This window comes from Vanessa cardui, chromosome 18 (assembly GCF_905220365.1).
Source record: "Vanessa cardui chromosome 18, ilVanCard2.1, whole genome shotgun sequence".
Lineage (NCBI taxonomy): Eukaryota > Metazoa > Arthropoda > Insecta > Lepidoptera > Nymphalidae > Vanessa > Vanessa cardui.
In genome coordinates, this window is record NC_061140.1 from 8429445 (window position 1) to 8444590 (window position 15146).

The 15146-nt window shown below is 34.5% G+C and overlaps 2 protein-coding genes across 3 annotated transcripts in view; one reads left to right on the forward strand and one right to left on the reverse strand.

Moving 5' to 3' along the window:
• Positions 1–15146, reverse strand: part of LOC124537670 (guanine nucleotide-binding protein G(o) subunit alpha) — a 48202-nt gene that overhangs the window by 14930 nt on the left and 18126 nt on the right. For both annotated transcript variants that reach the window (XM_047114586.1, XM_047114585.1), the window contains exon 4: positions 8490–8650. In XM_047114586.1, the coding sequence (XP_046970542.1) occupies positions 8490–8650 (161 nt within the window). The remainder of the gene's footprint in view (positions 1–8489; positions 8651–15146) is intronic.
• LOC124537668 (probable cytochrome P450 49a1) lies at positions 1942–8115 on the forward strand. Its single transcript, XM_047114581.1, has 7 exons — positions 1942–2340; positions 2432–2548; positions 4415–4491; positions 4580–5054; positions 5611–5689; positions 6308–6616; positions 7916–8115. Exons 1-7 carry the CDS (start codon positions 2000–2002, stop codon positions 8027–8029), a joined length of 1512 nt encoding a protein of 503 aa, XP_046970537.1. The 5' UTR covers positions 1942–1999; the 3' UTR covers positions 8030–8115.

Sequence of the window (15146 nt, forward strand, 5' to 3'; positions counted from 1 at the left end):
TTTAAGAGAATACGAGGTGAAAAGTGCTATTACGATCAATTTCATAATGCAATACATGTTACGTGCATAGAAAGGATGACAATAAGTAGCAATTTTCCGATCGTTTGAGCGTTCCATGACAGACATTACGAACTAATATCGTAACGCTACGTTGTATAACACATTCATGGTAGTAACGCAATCATTCTTTATTCGAATCGAGAGAGGATGAAGGAACAGAGGACTTCTTGTGGACGAGACTGCATCCGTCGGACGCATTTCTCATGCAAATCAAACATGACTTAAGAGGTATCACGTTACTGGCGTTATCGCGGATCTTCGAATAAATCATATTTGTATTATAACTTCAGATAAAATTTACGCTGCACATCGATTCCAAGAACTAGCATTGATATTGGAAACGGAAAATATTTTTGTAAAGACGCCTCTATAACAATTAAACCCACAGAATATATTTTTACACATCGATGCATTTTTATTCAACTTAAGCCTCTCATTAAAATGCAACTACAATTCGTGCTCACATTGATAATATTCGTAATAAAAATGTGGTTTTTGCATGAGTAACAAATAATGTATCCATCCCTATAATACATACGTTACATCAGTTTAATACGTAAAATTTCAACTCCATGGGATAAAAGATAATGTTAATGGTATTAGTAATGTTTTAAGTCTTATTTCAGGATTACAAGATTTGACCGAATTTAAATAGTATAGCTTGTAAATACGAGTACATATTGCAACTCAATTATCAATTGTTTTCAAAGTACCTTCATATTTTAAATAAACAATAGAGTTTCTATATATTTCCCAAGCATGTGACGATGTTAACTATGCTCTAACAGTGTATTGTCCTTCTGAATTTACGGTGCGTATTCGCAAATATTCAATTATTAACAGCGTGAAATGTTTAAATGGTATATAAGCTTCAAAATGAACGAGAATCATATTTAAAAATGGAATTCCGGAATGATATAATCTTGATTGTATGTCAACGATGTATTGTCATGTTTGAATGGAGAGATTGCGGAACATGTGCAAATGAAGTATGCTCCCGAAGACCGGACGAATCAATCGGCGTGAGCGCACCGCACCCAACTCCCATTGAGGGAACCGTTAATTGGACACATCGCATTGCTCTCTGACGTCACCTGATTCAATTGCCTACTCACTGTATAAACGAGTTGAACAAATCTAAACGCAAAATTTCGCAAAGAACTAGTTGTTTTAAACTTTAAACGAAGATGACATGGCATTTTTGTGAACAGATTACTATTGTTAACGTACACATGTTAAAGAGCATGACAACATACCATTGCATGGTGAGGAAGAAACGATTAGTGCTTCTATGCGACTTTAGTTTCTTACTTTCTCAATATATATCGAATTTACTTTACTTTTTGTGAAAACGACTACACCATTAATCAATTCTATAATAAAAAGGGTAAGATATAAGAAAAAATATCATTAAATATTTTAAATAAATATTTTTAATATTTTTATGGGACAACATCACATACATTACTCTGATCCCAATGTAAGTAGCTAAAGCACTTGTGCTATGGAAAATCAGAAGTAACGAAGGTACCACAAACACCCAGACCCAAGACAACATAGAAAACTAATGAATTTTCTACATCGACTCGGACGGGAATCGAACCCGGGACCTCGGAGTGGCGTACCCATGATAACCGGTGTACACACTACTCGACCACGGAGGTCGTCGTATAATTCAAATGAAAAAAAAAAATCTTGACCAATAATTGTTTTGTGTAAATTCACACATAATCATAATAAATCCTAATAAGGCAAAGGCAACATGTTCGGTAATAAAAAACGATAGCGATAAATATTAGAGCGGACAGCATTGTTGAGGAACGTGTGCGTCGTCGACTTGGACAGCTATTACGAAATGACTGAAAACGTAACGCAGTCGCCCCACTTCCTTCAACGTAACATCTCCTGGAGCTGAAGCACCATTAGTGTTTTGCACGCAATGAGTGCTGTAAGGCGTTTCGCGACTATACCGGGTCCCAGGCCGCTTCCTCTGCTTGGGAACTCCTGGCGCTTTGCTATCGGACAGAAACCGTGGCAAACACGAAGCTTAGATGTTACGCTGTGGAATCTAAGAGCTCTAGCCGGGGCTGGCGGAGCCGCCAAAGTGGCCAAATTGTTTGGACACCCAGATTTGGTATTTCCATTTTGTGCAGAAGAAACAGCAAAAATATATAGGCGCGAAGACTCTATGCCGCATAGAGCAGTGGCCCCATGTCTGAAGCATTACAAACAGGAACTACGGCAGGACTTTTTTGGCGATGAGCCCGGCTTAATAGGCGTGTAAGTGTTGTCGTGGTTATAACTTTGTTCAATGAGATAAATTTAATTATGAACGGGGAAAAAATCTTTAATTATTTATGTTTGCAAACAGACACGGCATGCCATGGTCAAAGTTCAGATCAAAAGTTTCGAAAGCTCTCGTGGCTCCGGAGGCAGCTAAAGCGGCTGTGCCATCACTTGACGACGTAGCCGTAGATTTTTTGGACAGGTAAGCCGTAATTTATTATTCACTAACTAACAGACAGCCATATTTTAATCATTTTTTTATGAATAAGATATTAATATAAATTTTACTATAAACAGGCTACATATAGGATATATAAAACAAGAATTCGATCTTACACATGACAAAGAAAACCATAATGAACCGACTCGTGCAGGTTACTTTATGATTTTCGCCTTGACTGCTGATCACGAGATAAATAATTAACACGAATTAAGCACATGAAATAGCAGTGGTTGTCTTAGTTTATGATCCACGTGTTCTTTAAAATAGCGACTACGTTTTATAGTTTTTATAGATTATAGTTGCATTGTTTATGTTTTAAAACTAAGTTATAGCACAATTAATGTGAATTATACATCAGATAATAAAAGGTTACTGAAAATTTTCAAATATAACATAACATTTCTAGAAACTCTCTATAATTATTTATTATTCTTTGATAGTTCGTATCTTGTTTCGCTAATGGCAAATGAGCAAATGTACAAATTATAAATGAACTACTTCTAACCAAGCGCTAATCATAATTATGTACTGCACGCAATTACAGTTTTTATGTGAACATGTATGTTTATAGAGCTAATCAATCAATTAGTCCAACAGTGCCACTCTGTTAGAACTCACTTCGTTTCTCACTCGTGATATGTACGCTATTGAGGTGTCTTTTTAATTTTATAATTGTCAATGCACATATATTTGGCTATTGCACGATCGTGTTATTGCGTTCAATTATCGATTTTCTTTATACAGAATAACTCCCCAGGTGGAATAAGTAACATCATTTTAGAACTGAAATTTAAAACATTAATGTAATCTTCGACACAATAATAATACTAAATATTTCGTGCTAATTTGCTACATATTTATTTCAATAAAAGGACGTAAAAATTATATTGTGTAATTGATGTTATACATACTTTTTATTTGAATAACTTTTTTCTTATAAACTTATAATAATGCTTGTTTAATAAATATATTTATCCATACACTGTAACCAGCCCGCTTGGCTGAATGATAAATAAAATATCGGAAAAGGCCAACGGAATTTAAAAAAATACGGTGTATACAGCTTCGGACGACTCCGATACAATTAGTAATTTTCACGTGATTGATGCACAAAGAATAAAAAACGACATTATGTTTACAATGTAGATGTCTATTATTTTTAATAAATGATCTTAAAAATATAAAAAGTTCATAGTTGCTATATCAAAGCCTCATATTCTTGCCAATGATGTTTCCGCACAAATGGCGCCATTATAAATTTCTCTATAAAATATTTACAGCAGAAGCACCGTCTTTAATGTGTTCTGGAATCGAGACATCATTAGGCACTCCCCGCTATCGCGTTATCAAAAACCTGTCGTGTTCCGAACGTGAATTCATAAAATCGAAGTACATCAGCGATTCAACGGAATGCGAACGCGAATGTATTCGTATAAAATTTACATAAATTTAAAACAATGTACATAACATTATCATGAAGCCGTCTTCATCGAAACGTTTCCACGTCTGAGTATGTTATAATACGAGATCTAAGAGTCTAGTGGCAAATGTAAGCGGAGTGCAGAATCACGGTTTAATGACCACATCCGTTCCTAACATCGACGCCGTCTGCTCGTTTGTTTTGTATGCTGTGTGTGTGCACTGAGTCACTGCGGGAAACAACAATCTCATTCAATGAAAAAGTTACGTTCCGATTATGTTGATTTGACGCACTCACATTTATCATACTTAAGAAAATTACGAATTTTGGCTCTTGGACACATGTCCAAGAATCTGTCTTTATTGTCTCAGTTAATATTTGTATTCGTTCTAGCCAATAACTAATTTAGATAAAAATTGTTTCAGAATGGAAAATATTATGGATCATAATAGAGAAATGCCTAAAGATTTTCTAACGGAATTATACAAATGGGCTTTAGAATGTAAGTGAAAGACAAGAATTCATCAATGTCACATTGATTGATCATGGCTTACGGGCACATTATATTTATATCGAATTACCATTTTCAGCTGTTGGAGCGTGGGCCTTGGGCACGAGATTAGGATGCTTGAGTGAAAGAGACACCGATGCAAAGGAAATCATAAAAAACATTCACGGTTTCTTTCACAGTGTACCAGAACTCGAACTGTCCGCTCCAATGTGGAGGATATATTCAACTAAAGCTTACAAAACCTACGTGGACGCCTTGGACTCCTTCAGAAATCTTTGCTTGAAGAGATTGACGGATAAAGGAGTTTGCGCTCAAATCGCTAAAAGTTCCGGCGATAAAGTTGCAACAATATTGGCTTTAGATTTATTATTGGTCGGCGTTGACACAACGGCTGCGGCTGCGGCCAGCACGATGTATTTACTTGCGAAAAATTCAAGAGCACAATGCAGGTTGCAAGCGGAACTAGACAATAGCCTTCCTGTAGGTAGATCGCTTAATAGCAAAGATTTAGAACGGCTACCGTATTTACGCGCCTGTATAAAGGAAGCACTGCGGTGAGTTAAATTTAACGCAGACATTAAAGAGACTTTACAATCGTTATCTTAGAGGATTTAGAAAATATATAGATGTACACATATATGACACGGAGGTGCAGGTTGCTTTTGATCTGAGCTAAGTATTAAGTTGCTTTGTATGCAGCGTTACTCATACTTCCCAACGCTTTGTGGTTTAAGCGGTTTCTTATTTATGTTGCAGCACTACGTAAAAGCAATGCAGATATATTTACTGAAAACCTCGGGCTTCAGCTCATGTTTTATTCAATGTCGCGTCTTATTTTATACGATATAAAAGAAATGTTGTAATATTTTACGTTATAAACGATAAATTTTATACGTAATATACGATCGAATTTAGGGCATACCTCGATCAGATTATCGATTAAGTACATGTAATATAAGAACCAGTAGCTATATCAGAACAAGTTCAGGCGTAGCAGAAACTCGATAGTTACATATCAAGCGTTGATTTAGTATTATTAACTTGATCTATTTAACTTGACTATGTAACGATTTTTATTTTTGATTGATGGATTGATTTTATTTCTTTTAGAATGAAACCGGTCATCTTAGGAAATGGCCGATGTTTACAATCAGACGCTGTCATATCTGGATATGAAGTTCCGAAAGGGGTTTGTTTTTAAACTTATATTTTTATCAATAACAAATAGAAAGTAAAAGAATCTCAAATGTGCTAATAGTCTCACAGTATGTTGCACTTTCACGGAGAAACTATTGAATCGAAAATTTGTTATGAACAAAGACATAGGCTACTTTTTTATACCTAACACAACAACAGCCTGTAAATTCCCACTGCTGGGCTAAAGGCCTCCTCTCCCTTTGAGGAGTAGGTTTGGAACATATTCCACCACACTGTTCCAGTGCGGTTTGGTGGAATACATATGTGGCAGAATTTCTATGAAATATGTCACATGCAGGTTTCCTCACAATGTTTACCTTCACCGCAGAGCACGAGATGAATTATAAAGACAAATTAAGCACATGAATCAGCGGTGCTTGCCTGGGTTTGAACCCGCAATCATCGGTTAAGATGCACGCGTTCTAACCATTGGACTATCTCGACTAACACCTGACGACCAATCTCCAAAAAGTGAACAAAGCCGAGGTCGTCAAATAGTTAACGATAAAATTTCCTTCTTTAACATTCTCCAAAGATATTCGCTGTCACGTGAAAGATATTTACAGTTAGAAAACTAAAATTAATTATAATGTCACATATTGCTTCGCAGTCACACATCGTTTTCCCTCACTACATCATGTCGAATGAGGAACGATACTTTCCAAATCCTCACGACTATACACCGGAACGTTGGATGAGAGACAAAGAACGCACCGACGATCGTGTATCTACCAAATCTCGTTACACGGATTACGAATCGAATGGTAACATTTGCGAACATGCTAAAGCGGCATTAATAGCAAAGAGGCAGAGAGAGGTAGGAATACATCCATTCGCCTCTCTTCCATTCGGTTTTGGCAGACGTATGTGCATCGGGAAGAGATTCGCTGAAGTGGAACTGCAACTTTTGCTCGCTAAGGTAACGTAAATTTACAATTTTTGGTATTTGCATATCGGCCCATTATTTCTTAATACTTAGTGATAATTTTAAATATCGAATAACAAGTATTCAATACCAATGAAGCTTATGAATGAAAAGTAACGGATCCACAATATAGCCCAATTACATTCGTTTTGGTCCTTATTAGAGGGTTCCTTTTAAAGAGAAGGTTTATAAAACTATAGTTACACTACTCTGCTTCAAGGCGAATTGGCACAAACCAAACCAAGTCAAAAATTCATCTGAATCAATTGGAGCACTTATTTGGACTTAAACTTTCGACGCAAATTTCGGTTAATAACTCCTTGTTTTAACATCAGGTCATCTCAGCACTTATGAAACGACTCGGAGTTAACGCTTATAAAAATAAAGTTAAAAAATAACAAATATTTACCTCTTCATTAAAAAAAGTCGCAGAATTAAAAACTCTTGTAGTTTGTTTGAACGTTTCTTTGTTTGTACTTCTATTCAAACGAAATACATACGTAAAGGTTTAATTTACGTATGTTTAATAAGCAATTATAAGCTACTTTTTGCCTAATTCATGACAACCGCGAGAGAAGCCGCGTGCGACTTCTAGTAATCGCATAAGTGCTATTAAACGAAACTGAACAAGTTGACGGCGCATGAGAAAAAAAAATAACGTATTACTCGTTAGTTAGTACGCATAAAAATAATTATAAAACTACACTCGTCTCTGTCACGGTTCCACGTGAAATATAATAGGAAGGATTTTAATGAGGTCCACGGTGTTATACGACAAAGGGAGCGGTTAATGCAATTAAAGTGTTTCATTTTAATAAAACGCAGAGGTACTGGCTGAAAGAGTGAAAATATATTTAAAAAAAAAATATTAAAAACTTACAAAGGTACAAGTACAATCCTCTGTTTGAATATACTTTCATTAATTCCACGCTTGTACAAGCGAACAAAGCTCGAAGCGAATGAATAGAAAAATTGTAATTAAGAAACATACTTAAGTGGAAACGATATTAATATTTAATACCAGTACTAATTATTTATACTAAGATAAAGAAAGTTCTCGGAAAACTGTAGAAAATTCTAGATTTTATTTCATTTGTAGCCGACTTAACGGCGGTTTTCGGAATTATGAGCAAAGTTAGTTGAAATAATCAGACCAAATACGGAACGCTCATTGGTCGTATCATACGTCATCAGCTTAAACCGACCAATCACCATTTCGAATTTAATTTAGTTAATCTGAGTTTGATCAGCGTTTCACAAACTAGAGGCGTGTAAAGATTTTTCTTGTTTCAGATATTTCATAAATACAACGTATCATGGAGATACGGGGAACTGACGTACAGTGTAACACCGACCTACGTACCCAATGAACCTCTGCAGTTTAAATTAGACATAAGGAAAAAATGAAAATGATATACTGAAGACTGAATATGCCCAATTAATTCTTAGTTATTACTCATAAGTGTGTATGTAAGTTTTTTTATAAACATAAAATTTTGAGTTGTGTTTTGTATTTTTTATTAAGAACTCCTAAGTAGGATTTCCTAAGAAGTCTACGTTATGATAGTTAGACAATTAACAAATATACGAAAGTCCATAGTAATAATGAGATTAATTTCAAAACTCATCATTCAGTCATATTAGATACTGTCTTTCTTATATAATACAATTCTGATTTTATCATCACTGCAATATGTATAATAATGATCCCTTTTTATTTTGATTATTTAATATTTAATACTTCTGAATTTTGGCAATTGTGGATTGAATTTAATTAGAATTTCTGTTGCCGCCATGATTTGTTATCTCGGGCGAGTACACATGGCTATCTAAAGCTTCTAAAATAATGAGGAAACATTCCACTTACTATTTAGCCGAGTCATTGAGCTGGTACTCATTAGATCTGCCGAAGCACTCCTGGACACCGGCGTCCGCCCACAGCCTCTTCATGGCCGCTAGAAGTTCCTCACTGAACGGCTCCGTGTCTTCCATCCGTTGAATGACGTCGAATACCATCTTGCCGTCGCTCTGAATAATAATACATATATTACAAAAAAATACTTGTATGTATGTATGTATGTGTGTATCACACAAAGATTAATGAAGAATTTAGAAGTTATTTTATTTATTTGGAAATATTCTTGATAGCGGTTGTTTCCCTTGTAAGTATGGTGTACCGAGTATTGGACCAGTATTACCTTTTCGGCGGGCCTTTCGCCGTATTACCAACGATCACTACTATCATTCTGTCGAAGCGCAATTGAAAGCAGACAAATTTATTACATGACGATACTAAACTTCATGACAAATTATCATGTATTTATTATAATACATAGAAAGGTTACATTCGAAAAAAGAAATTCCTGTCTATAAAGTAACTAAAATATAACATAATAATTGACATTTGTATAAATAGTAAATAATTGTCCTTAAAATAATATTCGATTTTTTATAACGTGATATAAAATTTAATGTTCGTACATCGTAGTCATACAATATTGTACATTTAATATCAATAGAATTAATCATTTTCATGGGCGTTCGATGTTTCCATCTATGTATAAGGCCGATAGCATTACACTGATAAAAAGTGGTTCAGTAAATAAAGTTTCGTTACTAACTTATAGAAAGAGAAATAATATAAATTTTTGTTCAAATAAAAGTTCGTCGTCAAATTCATATCATATAATATTAAATTAGTAATATCTGTATAAACGCCAGCTGTTGCAAGAAGGGCGAGACATCTTAATAGTCGAAGAGATTTTATTCGAGGATTACGTTTTCAAATCTGGGAATGGCCATGCACCAGAACTTTCCGATCTGTTTTTAAAATGAATCCCTGCTCGGTGGCGAAGAACCGAGATGGCCCTGTGGTTAGAACGCGTGCATCTTAAACGATGATTGTGGGTTCAAACTAAAGCAAGCACCACTAAATATTCATGTGCTTAATTTGTGTTTAGAAATTCTGATACATGTCTATTCCACGAACCTGCTATGGAACAGCGTAGTGGAATATATTCCGAACCTTCTCCTCAAAGGGAGTGGAGGTCTTAGCCCAGTTGTAAGAAATTTACAGGCTGTGGTTGTCGGTGGTGGAGAAAATTATCGTGAGGGATGCACGTGCCATATAATAATCCGTATAGACATATTCGAAGCCAACGATGTGGATCCACTCGTACACACGTGAAGTTTTTAGATGAGGCGCCATTTATGCGCCAACGTGACTGACTCACACTTAGATAATAAACAGAAACGATTCAAAGGGTGCGAACCGTATAATTAAACTCCTTTCATATCACAAGAGCGGGGAACTCTCGTGTACAATCTGTCATACTATATTTTAAAACCGAGTCTCGCACGTATAGTAAGACAAAACTTAAATGTAGCATCGGCAAAATTCGTAAAACCGATCACATCCGAATTAAGTACGCTATCCAAAATTATCAATATTTATTTCTTATGTGAATATGATTTTTACACAAACGTAATTTCTTGTAATATCATATGACCTCCTCCTATATTCGTCATTTTGACACGTCGATTTCACGAGAATCTGTAGCGACGAATAGCGTCGAATGGCGCGATATGGAGCTAATTCTATTGGTTGTATAAATGGGCAGTAATCGGTTTTATTGAATTTGCCGATGCTACATCTAAGTTGTATCGTACTATACGTTTTCGCCTTTAATTCAATTCGTAGAGTTTAAAAGTTGTACGAATACTACGACCGAATAATTTTGAGCGATTATCTAATTTTTTGTGGAAACGGAATGAATAAATTTGTAAATATGTACTTTCAGTTTTAATTATACAAACAGACATGATCGAGGTTATTAATTATAAAATTATGTATGTTAATTATGTAAGATATTTAAAAGATATTTTACATTCATAATTTAGAAAATACATAATAGAAAGCTGACAAGAAGGATATACAAATATTAACTACTTTAAAGCAAATCTATAATATTTTTTGGTAGTATGTAAAAAAGTTAATCACATTTTGATTCAATAAGTTCAGAAGTGATTTTCAATTTGGAGAATCCAATAATGTGAGGTTAGTATATGTTGATAAACTAAAAAAGTAGACTCAAATAGAGATCCCGTTACTAAAACGCAAAATAAAAAACACAAAAAAAATATTTTCATATTTTTATGATTATATGCAAAAAATAACACTTGTGAAACACTCAAAATAACATACAAAATTTCAACAATATACCACATAACTTTTAATATTTTATGTTTCAAAAAACTAGATTTCAGCATTGGTAAAATAGTTTTGGTATACGTTTAAATAAAAATCGTTGAGCCATTCCAATGCGTTTTATGTATGCACAGCTTAACACTTTAATTGGATTAAAGGCTTTCCTAGCATACAAATTCATTTCAATAGTAATACCGTTTCCCAACTATAAATTCAAAACAATTTTCTTATTAAATATTTTCGACAAAAACTTTACAAGAAACTTACGAATAGAAAGATTATTGTAATTATCTTAATATTACTTAAACTTCATAATAGCTGTTCAGTTCTGTGTAGACTACAGGTCTACAAATTCATTTTTCTTCTGCAGACTCATCTATTTTCATTTTTGCTTATTTATTCAATGACCGTTAAAATGTCTATCTGTTTTTCTGTTTGACCATAATGTCATGTCATTATCACATGGTATAAAACAAAGACGCTTACCGTTCTATACCTATGTTTACTTAGATCTTGAAAATTACGCAAGGGTTTTTTTAATAGATAGTATGTTTCGAGAGGAAGATTTTTGTATATCATAACATGGACAGTATAGTTAGAAAACAATGATAATTTAAGTATCTAATGCAATGTCGTGGGTAAACAAATTCTGTAGTACATTTAGTATCAGTGTTGCACCCGTGCGAAACGGGGCGGGTCGCTAGTCATATGTGTTAAACTAAATCAACGTCAAATATAATCACGACAGCTCGATGACGAAATAACGAACAGGCTGACAGTCTTACTTTCGATTTTTTTTTATTTTAAGCGTGTTTTCGTCGAATCGTTGACACAATTTGTAAACATTTAACACAGTAAGGACACAAATAGTTGATACGATGTGACAACAAGCCACGTCACGATTTGTGACGAAGCGTTTAATTACAGTGTTTTCACAAAACGTCCTCTGTTTCAGCGATTGCGTAATCGAATCGGTCAGGAGATGTGTGACGCTGAGCGCCTCACTCCCTCGATGATCACTCTACACGTGCATTGTAAAAGTCGCTAACAGCCCATAATGTAAACCGAGTTATTTATACGTACTTAATACTTTCATTCGTCGTTGATCTTTTAACCTCCTGACACCTCGCGTACTTTACAAAGTGCTAAATAAATCGTACTCTAAACGCCGAATATTTTTGAACTTCTTATTTCGACATCGGACGACCGTCCTTTATGTAGCATTAATTCCCGATTGTTTGTATTCACCCGCTAAAAAAGTATTGGTCAAGTGATTGCTTGTAGCCAATGAAATTTAAGCAATGGCGATAGTTTGTCCATGGAATTCGATAGAAATATCAAACCTAGTGGCGGCCATTCTTGCGAAGCGTGCTCAGGAGTTCAGGAAGATGACGGCACGCCACCGACAGGGTTAGTAAAACTTAAAATATTTTTATTAAATTCAATTGTTTTAATGATTTTTTTTACATAATTTAAAATTAGTGAATATTCTTTGGAATTTGCGTACTTTTGGGGAGAAATACAAAAATAATATATTAAATAAACCGTCGTAAATAAATTAAACCTATAGAAAGGCACTTCGTTCGTTATTCATAGTTTAAATATATGCAATTGGTCGTATGTATATCACATTCGGCGTTCATACCAAAAGTAGCGTAATATTATTTTCAGCGTTACGAACCAGCGATATCACGGAATTATTGAACAACTCCGAGTTTGAAAACTCGAGTGAGGATGAAAATTTCGCTGAGGCTTCTAGCAATGAATCCCGATCATCGGCAGATGAAGCATGAGCGACAGTTGAGACAGCGTTGATAGCAATTTGTCAAGAGGTCGAAGCGGTTCTAGTATCCTCGGGAGGACTACTGGTTGTCGAGGTCGGGGCAGACGGCGTGCTGGCTGTGCTACTTTCAGCTACGGAACTCATTGAAGTATATGATCTTGATGTCACCACTGATGATGTGATATTTTGGTTTACCAAGGAAGTACGACATTTGAAGATTGACATATATTTATTTGGTAGTCTTGTAACCTTTTTTGTATTATATTGATAAAAATAGATAAATATATTTATGTTTGGTACTTCATTTGTGACGTTAAATTAAATTATATGAATAAATGTAATCATTTGTTTTATTTATACAATTAACCTACTTATGCCTTAATGACCTGAAGTCCTTTATAAAAGACAAAAAATATCTAAACAAATGTAAACTCAATGTCTTCGTCAAATAATGTTAAGAAACATTTGTTTTGGTGAAAACTCGGGAGAACCCCTAGTTTATGTTTTATTTAACTGACAAGGTCTCGGCCTTTGTAACAAAAACAGTTTATTGCTATGTAAAGTACATTCGGCCCTTGTTGCAAGTGAACTCAGTAAATGCTTAGGCGTCAGGAGGTTAAATGACATTATGAAAATACGCTTTTTTTAATGGAAATAATAAGACTGTATGCACACTAGACATTTTTCACACAATTAATTACATCATAGTTATCTTTTCATGGTTATTTTTAATGTAAATATCCAAATCCTAACAGTGTACGCTCTAGTTTAAAGTGACGAACCGTACTTAGATAAGCTATCGTAACGCATACATGTGCACCTATTGTTTGACATTCTCAGCACATATTATATTACAATGAAAGGAAAATATTACCTACGAGATCCCTAGAGCGGCAGTGATGCACGAGTTGACGATAAAACGCAACCTATTTGCTATTCCAGAATTTAATCTATCTCTGTGGCAGATTTAATTCAGAACCGTTCAGCCGTTCTAGCGTGATTGAGTAACAAATATCCATTCAACCAAACATTTCCGTCTACCTATAACATTCGTAGGACTCGTACGTATCACAAAATAATACTTTGTGATTAACTGTGTATCTAAATATCTAAATACACAATATTACGGTATTTTTACAAAACGTTTGCAAATATATAAATTGAAAGAAATAGTCACATATAAATCGTTGACAATTTACAAATGACTGTTACGCATTTGTGTGTATTTTATTTTAAAAATCTCTATTAAATTGTTATTTGTTCAAAATATGCAGCCTATAAATTTCGCACCTGGGCAAAGGACTTTTCTCCGTTTAAGGAGCATATTGCACCACTGTGCTTCTCTTGAGTCACATGTGGCAGACTCTAGGTTTTTCTCGCGAAGTTTTACTTTATAAACTGTTTAAAAGGTTTGTATAAAACCATTTCAATTAAATATAAACTGGAACTAACAAGGAAAATGATTCTTACTTATATAAAATAGTTGGACGGGCAAATGGGCTGTCTGTCTGTTGGTAAGTAATTACCACCCCCATAGACAAGGGCGCTTTAAGAAACATTAACAATATCCTTACATCGCTAACACACCACGAACTGTGGCAAACAAGATATTATGAGCCTAGAATTATGTTTATATAATATGAATTTTAAATGTTTGTTGTTTAATAATAACTATTGACTTCCAAGCAGGATATATTAATTTAAATAATTGTATTTAATTAACATGACTTTGTATTTTTTAAATGTTAAAAAAGAGTAACTACTGAGTTTCTTGCCGGTTCTTCTCGGTAGAATCTACTTTCCGAACTGGTGGTAGCTTCACTTAATTGTAAAATGACGATTCAAAAATGCTTGTAAAAGCCTACTTGAATAAAGTTTATTTTGATTTGATTTGATTTGAATCAAATTGTGACTTTGATATTGTCAAAAAGCCGTCTCAGACACGTTATAAAATATCACAAAGTATATTCAAACGGCATTGTATTGATTCATCGAGCACCAAACTAATTATCAAATATTATAGAACAATGCCTCGATCGGTACGGCATAATAAATTGAATGGCGTATCCGATTGATCCATTGTTTGTTGCCAAACTGTATACATTATAAATATGCAAGGGGCGAAGAGAATGCGATACGAAAATTTAATTGGGTTGCGAAGAGAAAAAACCAACAAAAATTAGAATACGAAAGAAACCAAGGCACAACAGTATGAAAACACAAAATGTTTTTATTTCACTTCGGCGGAAAAATGGGCCTTGTATACGTTCTTGCCAAGATTCCACGCGGCAATCATTATTTGTACCATCCCTTTTTATTTTTATATACTTCCTCGTTCGATGAGGAGTTACAGAAAAAGGCTGTAGCATTGCGGTTTGGTGGTGCACACGTGTGGCAGTATTTTATTGAAATTCGTCATATACAGATTTCCTCGCGCTGTTTTCCGTATGTCAAAAACTTCGACCATCTCGGATTGCCCAGAGTAAATAAAGTAAAAAAAAAACTATATTTAAAAAAATGCCCATTATTTTCTT